Genomic DNA, 19,738 nt, shown 5'->3' with positions numbered 1-19,738 from the left:
TACATATCCAATTCCATGGTTGGAGGACTTATTGAAAAAGTGGGACAAGCAACTTGCATTTCTAAGTTGGACTTGCTCAGAAGCTACTGGCAAGTACCTCTGTCAGACAGAGCAAAGGTAATTTCGGCTTTGGTAATGCCAAATGGACTACATCAGTTCAAAGTCATGCCATTTGGAATGAAAAACACATTTCAGAAACTGATTAAGGTCAATGCTAAGTTACCCAATTGTGTTATTTACATCGATGACCTGGTGATTTTTAGTCACTCATGGAAGGAACACTTACAGATTTATCGGACTTGTTCCATTGACTTCGGAAGGCTGGTTTGGTGATAAACCAAGCTAAAAGTGAATTTGCCAAAGCCCAAGTCACCTTCCTGGGCCATTTTATTGGACATGGATAAATGGCCCCACGGATGCAAACACAAAAGTAATTCAGGAATTTCCCACACTGTCAACAAAAAAAGCAGTACTACAGTTCCTGAGAGTGAATGGATTTTACCAAAAGTTTATGCTGAACTTTAGCAGTGTGGCTGCTCCATTCACCGAATTGTTAAAAAAGGGCAAGAAGTTTCAGTGGACAGCGGACTGTCAAAAGGCATTTGACAGCCTAAAATCTGTGTTAACCACTGCCCCGGTATTAGCCACATCGGATTACCCGAAGCCTTTTAAGGTGGCTGTCGATGCCAGTGATGTGGGTGTTGGTGCGGTGCTCCAGCAGAATGATGACAAGGGAATAGAAAGACCTATCAGGTATTTTTCCAGAAAGTTGAACATTCATCAATAGAAATATTCAACGATGGAGAAAGAGACTTGAAGTATGGTATTGGCATTACAACATTTCAGTGTTTGTATTACCAGTAATTCATCTGAGGCAGTGGTATAGATAATCATAACCCATTGACATTTGTGGAAAAATTTAAGGACAAAAACACCAGCCTGTGTAGGTGGAGCTTGTTGTTGCTGCCGTTCCGTTTGACAATTGTGCAGGTGGCAGGTCATGGAGACGTGATTGCCGATGCGTTATCGAGACTTGAATGAGATACAGAGGCATTCGGTGGTGCGTGTGCCACGGCCTGAAATTGCATGTGGTTGTGCATGTTTGCATGTGTGTAGTTAGTATCGTGTATATGTGTATTTTAAACTACTAACCAGGTTTTTGAAGGGTTTTAAAAATGAAGCCATCTTTTGATGTTGATGGGTTTTTTTAATGGAGGTGTCACAAAACTGGTACCTTTTTTCTAAAAGCTGTTCCTTTTCTCAAGGAACACTGTGTCTTTAGTTTTTCTCAGAGGGGTCATAAACAGCTCCCGGTTCCGATTAGATTGGTTTGGTACAGAGATTTAAGGGCATTGAGAGGCCTTTTTGTTTGTACGTAAACAGACGAGACTTCAGCCCAAAGTGGTCATGTTTTAGAAGTGACCTGTATAATGAAAGGGGATTGGTCAGCTCTCTAGCTGAGCAGTTCAGTCCAGAACTAGTTAGGAATTCTGCTGTGTGGAACCAGGCTCTCGCTCTCTCTTTCCTTCTGTCCTTCTAACTTCAACCTGTAAACATTTGTTCCATTTTTACTTTTTTTTTAAGGGGGTTTGCTTATTGGGACTGTTGTGTATATTCAGAACAGCATAATTAAGTCTAGTTTGGATAGACTGAGTTCTGTAGGGGTTCTTTATTCTGTTCTCTGTGTTTCATTGTGTAATTTTGTGAATAATTTTTTTGTCTGCTTTGAAACTTGGTAGTCAATCTAGCTAACTTACTGCGGGTAATTTTCACTTACCCGAAACAAATTGCAAAGTTATGGTCTGGGTTGGCAGCTTAAGAATGTTTTGACTGGTCTGGCCTAGTCCATAATAATATTAATTAAAGACCTGGAGTGGAGCTTGAACCCATGGTCTGCTGACCCAGAGGTGAGAGTGATATTGACAGAACCACACTGGCCTGAGGTGAGAGGGTGTCTGGGACAGTGGGGAATCATGTTGGATTTATCCACACACACCAGTTGCTATTTCAGGCCCAATGCATCAAGTAGGAACCCTCAGGAGAATGTGCTGCTACTGTTTCTTCTTCTCTGTTACAGGGAAGGAAGAAGTGAGGCTACAGTTGGACACAGCTTTACAGGATGTCAATGAAAAGTATGTGCTGCTGGAGGAGACCGAGAAGCAGGCTGTGTGCCGGGCTCTGATTGAGGAACGCAGTCGCTTCTGTACATTTGTTACCCTTCTGCGACCTGTGCTGGTAAGTTAAACACTGGGGTGTGGTGTGGTAGCAGAGAGAGGCAACTCAGCATCTGGGCTGAGTGTACCAACAGTCTGGGGAGAGTGTTAATATTTATTTGTTGTGAATGTATTATTTCTCCTTGCTAGGGTGAGATTGGAAAATCATTCAGATGCTGACCCTGATGAACAGAGGGAGGCCATTCAGCCCCTCGAGTCTGTTTGGCTGTTCCATCATAACTCCTACACAGCTTGACCTTAATCCCATTCCCAGCAAGATTGATTAATCTCAATTTTGTCATTTCAGTTGGCTTCCAGCCTCAATAGTTTCTTGGGGAACTAGTGTTCCCGATTTCTGTTCCACTTAAACTGAGAAGAGGTGCAAGCCACTGCAGTCCCTGTCCTGTGGGTTGACCCACAATGCTCTTAGGGTGGGAATTCTAGGATTTTGACCCAACAATACTGAAGGATGTTAATAATGGAGGTTCTAGTGATGGTAACACCATTTAGATGTCATGGGGCAGTGGTTAGATAGTTTTTTAATGAAGATAGTCGTTGCTTGATATTTATGTGGGTCAAATGTTAGTTGCCACTTGCCACCCCAAGCCTGGATATTGTCTAGATCTTGTTGCATTTGAATATGGATTGCTTCAGTATCTGTGGAGTCGTGAATGGTGCTACATTGTGCAATCATCAGTGAACGTCCCCACTTCTGACCTTATAATGGAGGGTAGGTCGTTGATGAAGCAGCTGAAGATTGTTGTGCCTGGGACACTACCTTGAGGAACTCCTGCAGAGATGTCCTGGAGCTGAGATGACTGACCTGTGTGACAATGCTGTGGTTTTAAGAGGTGTGTTTTGTCCTGGTTTCTTTTAGAGAGATTGGGAGACTGGTACAAAGCAGTCTATGAGAAGATAAACAACTTCTGAGGCCTTGGGTTTTTTTTAAATTGGAACAATTGTAGCAGCCTGAGTGGGTGTGGTCAAGCTCCCTCAGAACCAGGACTTTTAGTTAGCTCTCAGCAGTTGCTGGGCTCTCAGAATTTTCCGAGGACTCAGCAGTTGCTGGGTTGGGAGGTAGTGAATCTCTTCTGTGCTACACCCCCATCTCTGCATTTTCTCTCAGAACTGCCTTTTGATGTTCTTTCCTCCTGGATTGGAAAGCTGCATGTGAGACAATTGTTTTCTGAATTTGCCTTTTCCCAAGGGTGTGGTTATGGAATGTTACCATATTGAACAGTTACTGTATGGTACTAAAATAATCTATATTCTGTTAAGTTTTCCAGTAGAGTTAAGTTATTCCAAGTTCCCCTTTGTTTTGTTGTACTTTAACAATAGTGTCTGAATAGTTGAGTAGTTTGACCAATTGAATGTGCATGTGGAAAACAGTATCTCGCATTTATCTTTGAAATAAGAGAAAGTTCGGCTCTAGGCTACCTTCTTAATATATTTTAAGGGGATCAGCTCTGGTCCATAACACCTCTAGTAACCATAATCGTCTTTGTATGTGCCCGTTATGACTCCAACTAGCAGAGAGGTTGCCCCTGATTCCCATTGATATGAGTTTTGCTAGGATTCTTCATGCCACACTCAGTCAAAGGCAGTCAATCTTACTTCCCCTTTTCTAAGTTAACAAAACCAAAGCCACATACAGTTTGCTCACTCTGTGTTATCCATGGATTCACTGCTGCATTGACACTCAGTCACCTCACAAGTTCGGCTCTATTGCTTTTTCTTTGTCCTATTGACTTGTCAAGTCTGATCATGCGGCCCTTAGCAGTACATGGGAAATTTATCTTCTAGAGGTATCTCTGTCTTCCATTACCTACAGGATGTCCTTGCCCCTATGCGCTCGTGCATGCACACACACCACACACCTCAGTAACGAAGATTTGGTGTACTCCAGCCACGGTCTGACCAAGCTCCTGTACAATTGAAACAAGAATATTTGTGCATTTAGATTGTCTACCTTGTTCTGAATGATGCATGTTTTCAGGTAGAATGCCCTTAACTTTGTCTTTTTCACATCATTCCACATTCAAGCTCAGCTTTGTTTCTCCTCTCTTCGAATCCCCCTCATGGCCAAAGGCTGATTTGTAATTAGCCAAACTCCTTCCCAGCTCCGGCTCTCATCCCCCTGCCAGCTCATGGTGTAAAAGCCCTGACTCCTTGCGAATTATTCTCTCTATTTAATTTGTTCACTCGAGTTATGAACATGTGGAATTCTCTCCCACAGGAAGCTGTTGAGGCCAGTCATTAGATATGTTGAAGAGGGAGCTGAAGGGACGTAGGGAAAAAGCAGGAATGGATACTGAGATTGCATAGTCAGCCATGAGCATATAGGAGCAGGTCCGAATGGCCGACTTCTCAACCTGTTTTCTCTATTTGTATCAAATATCCAATGGGCTAGTTTTCATTTAAAATGTCCATTTCACTTCTTCTACACAGGGTGAGGAAATTGGAATGTTGGGAGAGGTTACACACTTGCAGTCTATCCTAGAAGACCTGACAAACCTGACAGCTGACCCCCAGATACTGCCTCCTGCCAGCGAACAGGTAAGTGGCTTTTGGTTCCTCTGCACAGGGGGAAGCTCAATCCCCTTTCAGCATCATTTTCTCTCACTCCAACATTGGTAAGGACCAGTCCAGATGGCCAACAACTACATGGGGTCTTACTGTTCGACTGTTAGAGGTCCCACACTGAATGTGTCCAATGCACATTCAGTGATCAAGCCAGATGTGCTGGGTTACAGCCCATCTCCTGCTCTGTCACAGTTGCTGATCAAACTCAAAATTGCACAATCCAGGGAGTGATGTTGCTCTGGTAAGACTCGCAGGGTTTCTGATTGAATGACTTTATTGTCAGGTGGATTTGTGAGATGCATTTTTAACAGTTACAATATGCAACAATTTTCAATGTCGCTGTTCTGCAGCACCATCTCAAAACACAGAAACAAGCCAAACATACACATAATGGTAGAAAAATAAAGCAATAACGCTAAAAGTTCAACATTACAGTTCTCAAGTGCTTGGCCATGGGCCTGGATCTGTGCTCTGCCACCCACCCATCATGGAGACTAACACCAGCACGACGCGGTCAGCTGGCCCCTAAAACCCCAACACAGAGACCAACATCAGCACGACGCGGTCAGCTGGCCCCTAAAACCCCAACACAGAGACCAACATCAGCACGAGGCAGTCAGCTAGCCTCTGAAACCCCAACACAGGGACTAACATCAGCACGAAGTGGTCAGCTCGCCTCTGAAACCCCAACACAGGGACTAACATCAGCACGATGCGGTCAGCTAGCCTCTGAAATTAGGAGAAAGTGAGGACTGCAGATGCTGGAGATCAGAGCTTAAAAATGTGTTCCTGGAAAAGCGCAGCAGGTCAGGCAGTTTCAAAGGAGCAGGAGAATCGACGTTTCGGGCATAAGTTTCCTGAAGAAGGGCTTATGCCGAAATGTCGATTCTCCTCCTTTGATGCTGCCTGACCTGCTGCGCTTTTCCAGCAACACATTTTTAAGCTCAAGCCTCTGAAACCCCAACACAGAGACCAACACCAGCACAACGCAGTCAGCTAGCCTCTGAAACCCCAAAACAGGGACAAACATCAGCACAATGCAGTCGGCTAGCCTCTGAAACCCCAACATAGAGACCAACATCGGCTCGAAATGGTCAGCTAGCCTCTGAAATCCCAACATAGAGACCAACATCAGCACGACGCGGTTAGCTAGCCTCTGAAACCACAACTCAGGGAACAACATCAGCACGAAGTGGTCAGCTAGCCTCTGAAACCGCAACACAGGGACCAACCTCAGCACGAAGTGGTCAGCTAGCCTCTGTAGCCCCAACACAGTGACCAACATCAGCATGACGCAGTCAGCTAGCCTCTTAAACCCCAACACAGGGACTAACATCAGCACGACGCAGTCAGCTAGCCTCTTAAACCCCAACACAGGGACTAACATCAGCACGACGCGGTCAGCTAGCCTCTGAAACCCCAACACAGAGACCAACATCAGCACAACGCGGTCAGCTAGCCTCTGAAACCCCAACACAGGGACTAACATCAGCACGAAGTGGTCAGACAGCCTCTGAAACCCCAACACAGGAACCAACATCAGCACAACGCAGTCAGCCAGCCTCTGAAACCCCAACACTGGAAAAAACATCAGCACAACGCAGTCAGCCAGCCTCTGAAACCCCAACACAGGGACTAACATCAGCACAACGCGGTCAGATAGCCTCTGAAACCCCAACACAGGGACCAACATCAGCACGAAATGGTCAGCTCGCCTCTGAAACCCCAACACAGAGACTAACATCAGCACGATGCAGTCAGATAGCCTCTGAAACCCCAACACAGGGACTAACATCAGCATGACGCAGTCAGCTAGCCTCTGAAACCCCAACACAGGGACTAACATCAGCACAACGCAGTCAGATAGCCTCTGAAACCCCAACACAGAGACCAACATCAGCACGATGCGGTCAGCTAGCCTCTGTAACCCCAACACAGGGACCAACATCAGCACAATGCGGTCAGCTAGCCTCTGTAACCCCAACACAGAGACCAACATCAGCACGATGCGGTCAGCTAGCCTCTGTAACCCCAACACAGGGGCTAACATCAGCACGATGCGGTCAGCCAGCCTCTCAACCCTGTGCAGGTGCTGCTGCTGCAGAGGCTAATCCACGTCATTGTTGAGAATGACATTGAATCTCTATGTAGAGTAGCCGAATGTTCTCTTATTGCTCCTAGTTTCTACATTTCTGAGTTAAATATTAAAACAGGCAGGTTACAGCATAGCTTGCAGTTATGTAACCCCTTCAACATAGTGACACATCCCAATGTATTTCACTGGAGCGATTAGCAAACATGATTTGGTCCCAAATCCGATAAGGAAATATTAGCACCAGGTGGGAGAGGAGCATCATAAAGGACAAGAGTGAAGGCCTGCAGATGTCATGGACTAAAGGGCCTGGATTCAAGACCCACCCGGTGGGTGAGACCATGGAAAGATTTGAAAATGAAGATGAGAACTTAAAGTCCGGGATGTTACTTGTATTTGTTTAGTTCCCTGTGGGTACAAACATAATCTGTTGTTGGACAAAGAATTCAGGTATTATGGTCATATCGATGTTAGCTTATGATTAAAAATCCAACTGGCTCAGTAATGTCTTTTAGGGAAGATATCCTGTTGTCCTTACCTTACCCAGTCTCGGTCTGTATGTGACTCCAGACTGACACCAACAGATCCAAGTAAAATGCAGCTTTTATCGAGGTCACTTATAAAGTGAAAAGGTAATTTAGAAAACATTAGGCAAATTGCTCACCAGATTTGAATTCAAATTTGCGATACATGTGTTGGAGCGTTCTGATGTCCAGTTAACTGTTCGCCCTTCCTGTTATTACAAACAGTGGCAGGTTGATTGTTTCCTGCTGCTCCTCTGACCAGCCACCGTTTCTGACTGTGTTTGTCTTTTTTATCGACAGGTAATCTTGGATTTGAAGGTGGCAGATGATTATGGCTACACATACCACACCCCTCCATCATCCCCTAGCAGCTCTCACTCGCGGAGGGGCACTGTAAGCAGGTGGGCAGTTAGCTCATTTACCTGGCTCACTCTCATTGTATTTGCCAGCACTGACTGCAGTCTCACTCCTTCCTACGTGTTCCTCCTTATCTTACACCCAGATTGTTTTCAAATTGAAAGTCATTCTCAAAATGTACTTAATGGAATTCCTCTATACTTTTTTAAGTTAAGCTTGAATTCATCTGAAAACACTGCTTATTTGACCTTTGCTGGTGGTACCTTCTAGATCACACCTGACAGTAAGTTGCCGACACACTGCACAGTGGACGCGTCTTGAACTAATATATTTTACATAAAAATAACTCTGGTCTGTATATTATAGAAATGATATTGTGGCAATGGGGAGAGTGCAGGAAATATTGACAGGCTGGGCTCTTTTCTCTAAAAAGTAGATCTGGTAAAGATCTTTAAAACTGTGAAGTGTTTTGATAGAGTGTTTGTGATTAAATTATTTACATTTTCAGTCAAGACCAGAACCTGAGGCAGTAAATACAAGGTGCATAAATAAGTTCAAAAGGGAACTCTGAGAAACTTTTCTTTAACAATCAAGCAAGTGATGTAAGAGAAAACTAACAGATTCTATCTCCCATTCCCTCAGCATATACCATTACCCACAAAGTACAGGGAAACATCCCAGCATTCCCAACTTTGAATCAGCCTCGGCATCAATGGAAACACTTCATATACAACCCCCGTCTGTCTCGACAGCTGATGGCACCAGCCAGGTAAGAATGGAATCTGACTGCAAGCCAGCCTTACTGTTAGAGTGCACTGAGTCGTGGTGTCTGTACGGTGCTTTATTATTGCACAGACAAGGTCTTTAGTCCATTGGAGGGTTAGTTTGCATGAACCATGAGAGGTAATCTGATTGAAACATGCCCAATTCTCATAGGGCTCAGCAGGATAGAAACGTGAGCAATGTTTCTGCTGGCTTGGGGTGGATGTGGTGGGCGAGTTCTAGAGCAAGGGGCCATGGTCTTACTTGACCCTTGGGGATCTCCACTTCCTCCAATTTGAAAAATATCCCATTTACCCCTTACTCCCTGTATCCTATCACTCAGTTAATTTCACACCCAATGATATGTTGCAGCTGCTCCTTTTATTTCATGAGCTATAGCTTTGCTAGTATATTTGTTGGGAGGTACTGTAGCAGAGAACATAGAACAATACAGCACAGAACAGGCCCTTCGGCCCACGATGTTGTGCCGAACATTTGTCCTAGCTTAAGCACCCATCCATGTACCTATCCAATTGCCGCTTAAAGGTCACCAATGATTCTGACTCTGCCACTCCCACAGGCAGCGCATTCCGTGCCCCCACCACTGTCTGGGTAAAGAACCAACCCCTGACATCCCCCCTATACCTTCCACCCTTCACCTTAAATTTATGTCCCTTTGTAGCACTCTGTTGTACCCGGGAAAACGTCTCTGACTGTTTATACTATCTATTCCACTGATCATCCTATAAACCTCTATCAAGTCACCCCTCATCCTTCGCCCTTCCAATGAGAAAAGGCCGAGCACTCTCAACCTATCCTCGAACGACCTATTCTCCATTCCAGGCAAAATCGTGGTAAATCCCCTCTGCACTCTCTCCAAAGCTTTCACATCTTTCCTAAAGCGAGGAGACAAGAACAGCACACAGTACTCCAAATGTGGCCTTACCAAGGTGCTGTACAGCTGCAACATCACTTCACGACTCTTGAATTCAATCCCTCTGCTAATGAACGCTAATATACGATAGGCCTTCTTACAAGCTCTATCCACCTGAGTATCAACTTTCAAAGATCTATGAACATAGACCCCAGATCCCTCTGCTCCTCCACCTGACTTAAAACCCTACCGTTAACCCTGTATTCCACATTCTTATTTGTCCTTCTAAAATGGACAACCTCACACTTGACAGGGTTGAACTCCATCTGCCACTCCTCAGCCCAGCTCTGCATCATATCTAAGTCCCTTTGCAGCTGACAACTGCCCTCCGCACTATCCACAACTCCACCAATGTTCGTATCGTCTGCAAATTTACTGACCCACCATTCGACTCCCTCTTCCAAGTCATTAATAAAAATTAGAAACAGCAGAGCACCCAGAACTGATCCCTGGGGAACTCCATTTGTAACTGGGCTCCAGGATGAATATTTACCATCTACCACCACTCTCTGACTTCGACCGGTTAGCCAGTTTTCTATCCAATTGGCCAAATTTCCCTCTATCCCATGCCTCCTGACTTTCCGCATAAGCCTACCATGGGGAACCTTATCAAATGACTTACTAAAATCCATGTACACTACATCCACCGCTCTTCTTACAAGCTCTATCCACCTGAGTGAGAACTTTCAAAGAGCTATGAACATAGACCCCAAGATCCCTCTGCTCCTCCACCTTACTAAGAACCCTACCATTAACCCTGTATTCCGCATTCTTATTTGTCTTTCCAAAATGGACAACCTCACACTTGACAGGGTTGGACTCCATTTGCCACTCCTCAACCCAGCTCTGCATCATATCTAAGTCCCTTTGCAGCTGACAACAGCCCTCCTCACTATCCACAACTCCACCAATCTTCGTATCGTCTGCAAATTTACTGACCCACCCTTCAACTCCTCTTCCATGTCATTAATAAACATTACAAACAGCAGAGGACCCAGAACTGATCCCTGCGGAACTCCACTTGTTAACTGGGCTCCAGGCTGAATATTTACCATCTACCACCACTCTCTGACTTCGACCGGTTAGCCACTCTATCCAACTGGCCACATTTCCCACTATCCCATGCCTCCTGACTTTCCGCATAAGCCTACCATCCATGCCTTACTAAAATCCATGTACACTACATCTACTGCTCTACCCTCATCCATATGCTTGGTCACCTCCTCAAAGAATTCAATAAGACTTGTAAGGCAAGATCTACCCCTCACAAATCCGTTTTTGGAAAGGCCACCACATCAAGCTGCCTTGTCCTTAGCAACATTCTGTGTTATCTCTTCAAAAATTCAAATTCAGTTAAACAAATCTCTGCTGTCCTTTCTTAATTAACCCACATTTATAGGTATTAAAGACATCAATGGATAATGACAGTGCAGGAAAATACTGTTGGAATAGATGATGCAGCCTCTAATTGAATGGTGGAATAGGCTAGAGGGGCAGAATGTCTTAATCCTGATCCTATTTCCTCAGTTCCGAAAGTTTAGCTGAGTTTCCCAGCTTGGCCTGTGATCTACAGCGGAATTCTCCATCGGAAAGGAGAGGAGCATCTCCTCTGGTTTGCTGGAGTATGTAGCATGCCCCATAGTTCAGGGAAATGTGGATCTAATTAGATTAGATTACTTACAGTTTGGAAACAGGCCCTTTGGCCCAACAAGTCCACACCGACCCTCCAAAGAGCAACCCACCCAGACCCCTTCACCTAACACTACGGGCAATTCACCTGACCTGCACATCTTTGGACTGTGGGAGGAAACCGGAGCACTCGGAGGAAACCCACGCAGCCACGGGAAGAATGTGCAAACTCCACACAGTCAGTCGCCTGAGGCGGGAATTGAACCCGGGTCTCTGGAGCTGTGAGGCAGCAGTGCTAACCACTGTGCCACCGTGCCTCAATGCACTGTCTGTCACTGGGATGCAACCTGAATGCATTGTCCTAGAATGAAACCATGCTGTCTGGGAATGTGGTGAGGGATTCAGAATGGTTCTGGGAATGAGGAGAGTTCACCAATGTGGGTTTCGTTTGATCAGAGTAACGATCACAAGCAAATCTGATGAAGATGTTCCCAATGATGAGGGACTTTAATAAAATACATCACCAAAAACTCTTTCCATTGATAATCAGAAGGCATCAATTTGAATGACCAGCAAATGAACAGCGGGAAAGATGAGGATGATTTAATACTGTTGATTGTTGGAGCACATGACATCTGTTCAGAAACTGAGGGAAACCAATTACATTATAAAAGTTAATTGGACCTTACAAACAAGGAGCTGCAATAGACCATTCGTCCCCTCGGGCCTGCTCCACCATTCACCAAGGTAATGTCCGGTCTGATTGCAGCCTCAAATCTGCATTCCCAGCCATTCCTCATTCACTGTCCTCTTTTGTTGAACTAGAATCTAACCACCTGTACCTTAAAAATATTCAAGCGCTCTATTCCTGCCACCTTTTCAGGAAAAGTGTTCCAAACACGCTCTACACTCAGGAAAAAAAAATCACCTCAGGGTTCTTAGAATATTTCAGTCACCTCTTAATCTTCTCAACGCCAGTGGATACTGACCTAGCTTCTCCAAACTTTCTGCATAAGATAACCCATTTATTCCAGGTATCAGTCTGGTAAACCTTCTGTGAACAGCCTCTAATGCATTTACATCCTTCCATAAATCAGGTGATTGATACTGTACACAGTACTCCAGATGCAGGCTCACCAGGGCCTGTGTAACTGAAGCATAACCTCTCTGCTTTTGTATTCAATTTCCTTTGCAATAAATGATTACATTCTGTTAGCTCTCCTATTTATTTGCTGTACGTGCACATTAACATTTTACGATTCATGTACCCACACCTCAATCTGTTTATATTTTGAAGGTGAAATGCCTTTTATTCTTCCTATCAAAATGGACAATGTCACATTTTCCAATATTATGCTTTATTTGCCTGATCTTTGCCAATTCACTTAGCCAATCTATATCCCTCTGTCCTCTTCACAGCTTACTGTTATCCTATCCTTGTGCTACCAGCAAATTTGGCAACCATCCCTTTGGCTCATTTATCCATGTCATTTATCTAAATTTCAAACAGATGAGCCTCCAGCTGTGGCAGATCACAATATTACATCTTACCAACCTGAAAAAACCCATTATGCCTACCTTTTGTTTCCTGTAAGCCTACCAATATGCTGCCGCCTACACTATAAGCTTATATTTTCCACAATAATCTTTGCTATGAAACTTTATCAAATACCTTCTGGAAAACTAAGTACAGTACATCCACCAGATCCTCAAAGAATTCTGATACATGGATTAAACATGCATTCCCTTTCACAAAACCATGTTGACTCAACATTTTCCCTATAACAGACATTAAGCCAACTGGCCTGTAACTTCCTGTTTTGGCTTCTTCTTAAATAAAGGAGTTGCACTTGCTGTCTTCCAATCTAATGGGAAAATATTTGGAACAGGAACTGTAAAACATTTTGGAGCAAGGGTAAAGAAATAATTCAAGGAGATGGCAAAGGTACAATGGGCTGAAGAGCTGAACCACATCCAGAGTCATACAGCACTGAAACAGAGTCTTCGGCCCAACATGCCCACGTTTCTCCACCTGGACTGGTCACATTTGCCAGCGTTTGGCCCATCTCCCTCTAACCCTCCTGTTCATGGACATGTCCAAATGTCATCAAGTCATAAAATCGTAAGACAGAAACAGGCTCGTCGTTCCAATTCATCTGCGCTGAGCAGATATCCTAAATGGATTCAGTCCCATCTGCCAGCACCCAGCCCATATCCTTCCAAACCCTTCCTATTCATTTACCCATCCAGATGCCTTTTAAATGCTGTAATTGCACCCACCTCCATCACTTCCTCTGGCAGCTCATTCCATACATGTACCATCCTCTGTGTGAAAAAGTTGCCCCCAGGTCCCTTAAACCTATGGCTTCTAGTTTTAGACTCCCTACCCTGGAAAAAAAGACCTTATCTATTCAACTATCCATGCCCCTCATGATTTTTTAAACCTCTACAAGGTCACCCCTCAGCCTCTGACACTCCAAGGGAAAGAGATCCAGCCTACTCAGCCTCTCCCTATAGCTCAAACCCTCCATTCCTGGCAACATCTTTATAAATCTTTTCTGAACCCTTTCAAGTTTCACAACATCCTTCCTGTAGCAGGGAGATCACAACTGCACAGAGTATTCCAAAAGTGGCCTAACCAGTGTCCTGTACAGTCACAACATGACCTCTCAACTCCTATACTCAATGTACCTACATATAGAACATACAACATTACAGCGCAGTACAGGCCCTTCGGCCCTCGATGTTGTGCTGCCCTGTGAAACCAATCTGAAGCCCATCTAACCTACACTATTCCATTTTCATCCATATGCCTATCCAATGACCATTTAAATGCCCGTAAAGTTGGTGAGTCTAAAACTGTTGCAGGTAGTGCATTCCATACCCCTACTACTCTCTGAGTTAAGAAACTACCTCTGACATCTGTCCTACATCCATCCGCCCTCAATTCAAAGGTCACCATCCAAGGAAAAAGGCTCTCACGGTCTACCTGATCTAACCCTCTGATTATCCTGTATGTTTCAATTAAGTCACCTCTCAACCTCCTTCTCTAATGAAAACAGCCTCAAGTCTCTCAACCTTTCCTCGTAAGACTTTTCCCCCCATACCAGACAACATCTTAGTAAATCTCCTCTGAACCCTTTCCAAAGCTTCCACATTCTTCCTATAATGCGGTGACGATTGTTCTCTGAGATAACCTTCACTGTTCGCTACACCACAATTTCCATGTCATTGGCAAACTTACTAACTGTGTCTCCTATATTCTCATCCAAATCATTTATATGAATTACAAACCACCGTGGACCCAGCACCGGTGCTTTTGGCACACCACTGGTCACAGACCTCCAATCCCAACTATTACTGTCCACCACCACCCTCTGTCTCCTAACCATCAAGCCAATTTTCTATTCACTTGGCTAGCTATCCCTGGATCTCATGAGATCTAACCTTACTAACCAGTCTACCATGCGGAATCTTGTCAAAGGCCTTGCTAAAGTCCGTGTCGGCAAGGTGTGCCACCCTGCCTTCATCTATCTCCTTGGTCATCTCTTCAAAGAATTCAATAAAGTTTGAGACACATGATTTGCCACGCACAAAACCATGCTGACTATCCCTAATCATCCCTTGCCTTTCCAAATGCATGTAGATCCTATCTCTCAGAATCCTCACCAACAGCTTAACCACCACTGGCATCAGGCTTACCAGTCTATAGTTCCCTGGCATTTCCTTGGAGCCTTTCTTAAATAGTGGCGCATCATTCATCGCCATCCATTCTTCTCAGCCATGCTGTTGATGATACAAATATCTCGGCAAGGGGCCCTGCAATTTCTTCTCTCGCTTCCCACAAAGTTCTGGGATACACGTGATCGGGTCCCAGAGATTTGTCTACGTTCTTGTGTTTTAAGCACTTCCTCTTTTGTAAGATGGACTCTTTATTTTTAAAGACATCACTATTTATTTCTCCAAGTTCCCTAGCTTCTGTGCCTTTTTCCACAGTACATACTGAGGCAAAATATTAATTTAGTATTCCATCCATCTGCTGTGATTCCACACATCAATGGCCATGGTGATCTTTAAGGACCCTATTCTCTCCCTAGTTACTCATTTGCCTTTAATTTACTTGTAAAACATCTTTGGATTCTCCTTAACCTTAACTGCCAAAGCTATCTCATGTCCCCTTTTGTCCCTCCTGATTTCCCTCTTAAGTGTGTTCCTACTCCCCCATACTCCTATAGTGATTCACTCTCCCAGTCATCCATACCTGACATATACCTCCTTTTGACCAGAGCCTCAGTATCTCTAGTCATCTCATGTTCCCTACTTCTACCAGTCTTGCCTTTCACACTAACAGGTACATATTGTCTCTGAACTCCCGTTATTTATTAAAAAAACAAGGGCAGGGCTTAATGGAAGGGCCCTGGATGATGGAACACGCGCACCAAACAACTCCACCGCCCTATGGCCGACCACCTCAACTCACCCTCCCACTCTGCCAAGAGCATGCAAGTCCTGTGCCGCCTCCAACACCAAATCCAAGCCACCCAACATCTGGGGGAAGAAGGCTTCATCTTCCACCTTGGGACCCTCCAACCACACGACATCAACGTCAACTTCACCAGTTTCACAACATTCCTGATGAAGAGCTTATGCCCGAAACGTTGACTCTCCTGCTCCTTGCATGCTGCCTGACCTGCTGTGATTCTCCAGCACCACACGTTTTGACTCTCATCTCCAACATCTGCAGTCCTCACTTTCTCTTTGGAAAATGTTGTAGAACAGAGAGATTTAGGGGTTCAAGTATGTAATACTTTGAAATTTGTGTCACATGTAGATAGCATGGTTAAGGAGCCATTTAGCACATTTGCTCAGTCTACGAGTTGGGATTTCATGTTGAGGTTGTACAGGACGTTGTGAGGTCTCTCTGGAGTACCCTGTCCGGTTCTGGTCGCCATTCTATAGGAAAAATATTATTAAGTTGGAGAGGGTTCAAAGTTTGAATCATAAAGATAGACTGGGACTTTTTTTTATTGGAGCATAGGAGGTTGAAGAGTGACTTTATTGAGGTTTATAAAATCCTTGGCATAGAAAAGCACAATAGCAAACGTCGTTCCTTAGAGCGGGGGAGTTCAAAATTAGGGGGCATATTTTTAAGGTGAAAGGAGAAAGGTTTGAAAAGGACAGGAGGGGCAACATTTTTACACAGGGTGGTTCTTTTGTAGAATGAATTGCCAGAGGAAATGGTGGATGTGGGTACAGTTACAACTTTTAACAGACATTTGGAAAAGTACATGAATAGGAAAGATTTACTGGGATATGATCCAAACGCTGACAAGTGAGACTTGGTCAGCGAGGGCCAATTGGATCAAAGGGTCTGTCTGCGGGCTGTATGACTCTGACTTAATAATAAAATGTAATGTTTGTTCTAACTACCTGCCCATAAAATCTTACTTCCTGGTGTCCACTCTTCTCATAGCTTCATGCCTTCATTTATAACATAAACAGATCACTCTGTAATTATAGGCTGCCAAACTGTGATGGCACTGTGAAGGTTCAATTTTACAGTTTCACTCCAGCAGAAGATCCCATCTAACTCAGTGAAATGCCTGGTTGTGTGTATACGCTTTGTGCTGGGTTGTGTAGAGTCAATGAGAGTTCACTCGGGGTTAAACCTGTTGGATATTGCAATGTTGAGATGAGTTAGACCAGCCACTTCTGATTGATGTTTAAGATCATGATTTCTAATCTCTATTTCCTCTCTCCTTTATTTCTCTCTTTATCTTTCTCTTTACTTTTTGTTTTGCTTTAATTATTGGCTTAACCTGCAGAAATCCACCAGTTCAGCATCCTCCGAGGCTTCAGAAACCTGGAGGTCGGTTAGCGAATGCAGCTCTCCCACCTCTCTCTGCTCTGGCTACAAGACTGGGCTGTGGACAGCAGCCAGCAAGGTGATAGCAGCCTGTTCCAAGCCAGGTTTGAGTGCTGGGTCCTGAGGGAGGGTCAGAATAACGCATGGGGAACAGTGACTTCCACCCAAGCTGTGTAACTGTGGAGCTGCAGTGTATGTTGGGAAAGGCAGTGGAGTGTTTAACTGCATCATGTCTGGATGAATTTTATTCCCTTTCAGTTTAGGAAAGCAATGTACCTTTCAGTGGGAGGGTCAGCAATGAGTGGGAGGAAATCTACTGGGGTGGAAGAAAGTATGTTCAGAGAGTGGCGATTTAAGGATTAAGAATCCATGGGACAAAGGGACTTGGCTAGAAGCTGTGAGGCAGCACAAGATACTGGGCCTTTTGTTACTGACGGTGACTAAAGTAGATCTGTTAACTGCTCTAGTTTGATTTGATCAACTGGGACAGATTAATCGATGGTCATTTACCAATTTTAGCAGCCCAACATTCAGGAATCTGTCTCATCATCTTCCTTCAGTGGAATTTCTTTTGTGTCGATGTCTCCCATTTTATTTCTGTCTTTTTTTAACTCTTTGGCCAAAGGGGACTTGGCAGAGGGCAACTAATGTGGTTCCCCTTTTCAAAAAGGGTGATAGCGACAGACTGTGGAGTTACAGGCCATTGGGTTTCACATCAGTGATCGGGAAACTCTTGGAGAAAATTATTAATCTCTACTTGGAGATGCCACGTTATGTCAAAGAGCGAAAGTGAGGGCTGCAGATGCTGGAGATCAGAGGGCGGTCATGCCTTGTAAATTCGAGGAGGTGACCAAGTGTGTAGCTGAGGTGATGCAGTTCGTGTCGTTTAGTTGGATTTCAGCAAAGTTTTTGACAAGGTTCCACATGAGGGACTGATAAAGAACGTAAAAGCTCACAAGATCCAGGGATTTTAGCAATTGGCTTAGTGACAGGAGACTGTGTGTGATGGTAGAAGACAGTTTATGCAGCTGGAGACAGGTGTGTAGTGGCTCTCCACAGGGATCAATGCTGGCTGGGTCCCTTATTGTTTATGACATGTATAAATGATATAGAAGAAAATGTGCAGAAAAGTTTGCAGATCACGGAAGATTGACCAGGTGGTTGACAGTGAGGAAGAAGGTCTTAGGTTACAGTGGGATATAGACAGATTGGTCAGGTGGGCAGATCAATGGCAGATTAAATTTAACGCTGAAAAGTGTGTTACTTATAAAGTGCAAGATGAGAGTACTGGATACATGCAGGACATGAGGAAGTTCACAGGAGCAGAGAGATCCTGGAGTGCTTGACTACAAATCCCTGAAGACAAGATGGGTTAATAGGGTAGTTAAGGAGTACAGGTAACTTAACTTTGTCGGTTGAAGCATAGCTTATAAGAGCATTGAGATTTTGTTGGAGCTGTATAAAACTTAGGCCACAGCTGGAGCACTGTGTGCAGTTCTGGTCCCCACACTGTAGGAAGGATGTGATTGTACTGGACGATGGAGAGGAGATTCACTCAGATGGAGCATTTCAGTGATGAAGAGAGGCTGGATAAGCTCAGGTTGATTTCTTTGGAGAGGAGAGGGTTGAGAGGCGCTTGATTTGAGGTGAATAAGATTATGTGGGGCATGGACAGGGCAAATCGAAAACAGCTGTTTCCCTTAGTTGAAAGGTCAGTTCCAAGGGGACATGGGGTCAGGATGAGAGGCAGGGAGTTTAGGGGGGATTTTAGGAAATCGGTTTTCACCCAAAAGGTGGTAGGAGTTTGGAGTGTGCTGCCTGGGAGGGTATTTGAGGTGGGAAAGTTCACAACCTTTATAAACTACTTGGAATGTCAGAACATTCAAGGCCAGGGGCCTAGTACTGGAAGGAGGGACTAGTGCAGATTGAGAGCAGTTCTTGTTGGTACAGACTCAGTTCCGTGCTGTATGATTATGTGATTATATGCCTTCCTGTTTCTGTTGCATTAAATGAAGGATGTGGGCGAGGATGTGAGAGGGGAGGGGCTGCCTGGTTGAGTATAGGGTTAGGGGCAGGAGTGAGTGAGAGGGAGAAGTGAATGATGATATGGATGGTTGCAAGGAGAGGCTGAGTGAGTGAGTCACTGCCTGCTACATAATGTGCTTTCAATCCATTCAAGAACAGCTCCATCTCTCTAATGTGAAAGAATTCATTGAGTCCAGTGCACACAACAGCAGCCTGCTCTATTACAGGGAATGATGGGGTACCATACTACTGGGGACAGGGTCTGTCACTGTAGATAATAAGGAGATACAGTACGACTGGGGCTACGTCTGTCACTGTGTAACACTGGGGTACAGTACTGGTGGGGATAGGTCTATCACTGTATAACACTGGGGTACAGTACTGGTGAGGACAGGTCTGTCACTGGAGAACACTGTGGTGCAGCACTGGTGGGGACAGGTCTGTCACTGTACAACACTTGGGTACAGTACAACTGGGGGCAAGTCTGTCACTGAATAACACTGGGATACAGTACTGGTGGGGACAAGTCTGTCACTGTATAACACTGCGGTACAGTACTGGTGGGGACAGGTCTGTCACTGTATAACACTGGGGTACAGTACCGGTGCGGACAGGTCTGTCCCTGTATAACACTGGGGTACACTACTGGTGGGGACAGGTCTGTCCCTGTATAACACTGGGGTACAATACTGGTGGGGACCGGTCTGTCACTGTATAACACTGGGGTACAGTACTGGTGGGGACAGGTCTGTC

The 19,738-nt window shown here is 44.7% G+C and overlaps 1 protein-coding gene across 1 annotated transcript in view; it reads left to right on the top strand.

Annotated features, from left to right (window-relative positions):
* The window catches only part of LOC122559889 (protein MTSS 2-like), a 48,238-nt gene extending 31,154 nt beyond the window's left edge, over positions 1–17,084 (top strand). Inside the window, exons 4-8 of the mRNA XM_043709997.1 lie at positions 2,078–2,235; positions 4,662–4,769; positions 7,713–7,813; positions 8,412–8,538; positions 16,920–17,084. Coding sequence (XP_043565932.1) covers positions 2,078–2,235; positions 4,662–4,769; positions 7,713–7,813; positions 8,412–8,538; positions 16,920–17,084 — 659 coding nt within the window. The remainder of the gene's footprint in view (positions 1–2,077; positions 2,236–4,661; positions 4,770–7,712; positions 7,814–8,411; positions 8,539–16,919) is intronic.
* Positions 17,085–19,738: the final 2,654 nt, after the last annotated feature.

This window comes from Chiloscyllium plagiosum, chromosome 20, assembly GCF_004010195.1.
Source record: "Chiloscyllium plagiosum isolate BGI_BamShark_2017 chromosome 20, ASM401019v2, whole genome shotgun sequence".
NCBI classification, from domain to species: Eukaryota; Metazoa; Chordata; class Chondrichthyes; order Orectolobiformes; family Hemiscylliidae; genus Chiloscyllium; species Chiloscyllium plagiosum.
Note: the sequence above shows the minus strand (reverse complement) of the source record. Positions and strands in the feature narration are given on the sequence as shown.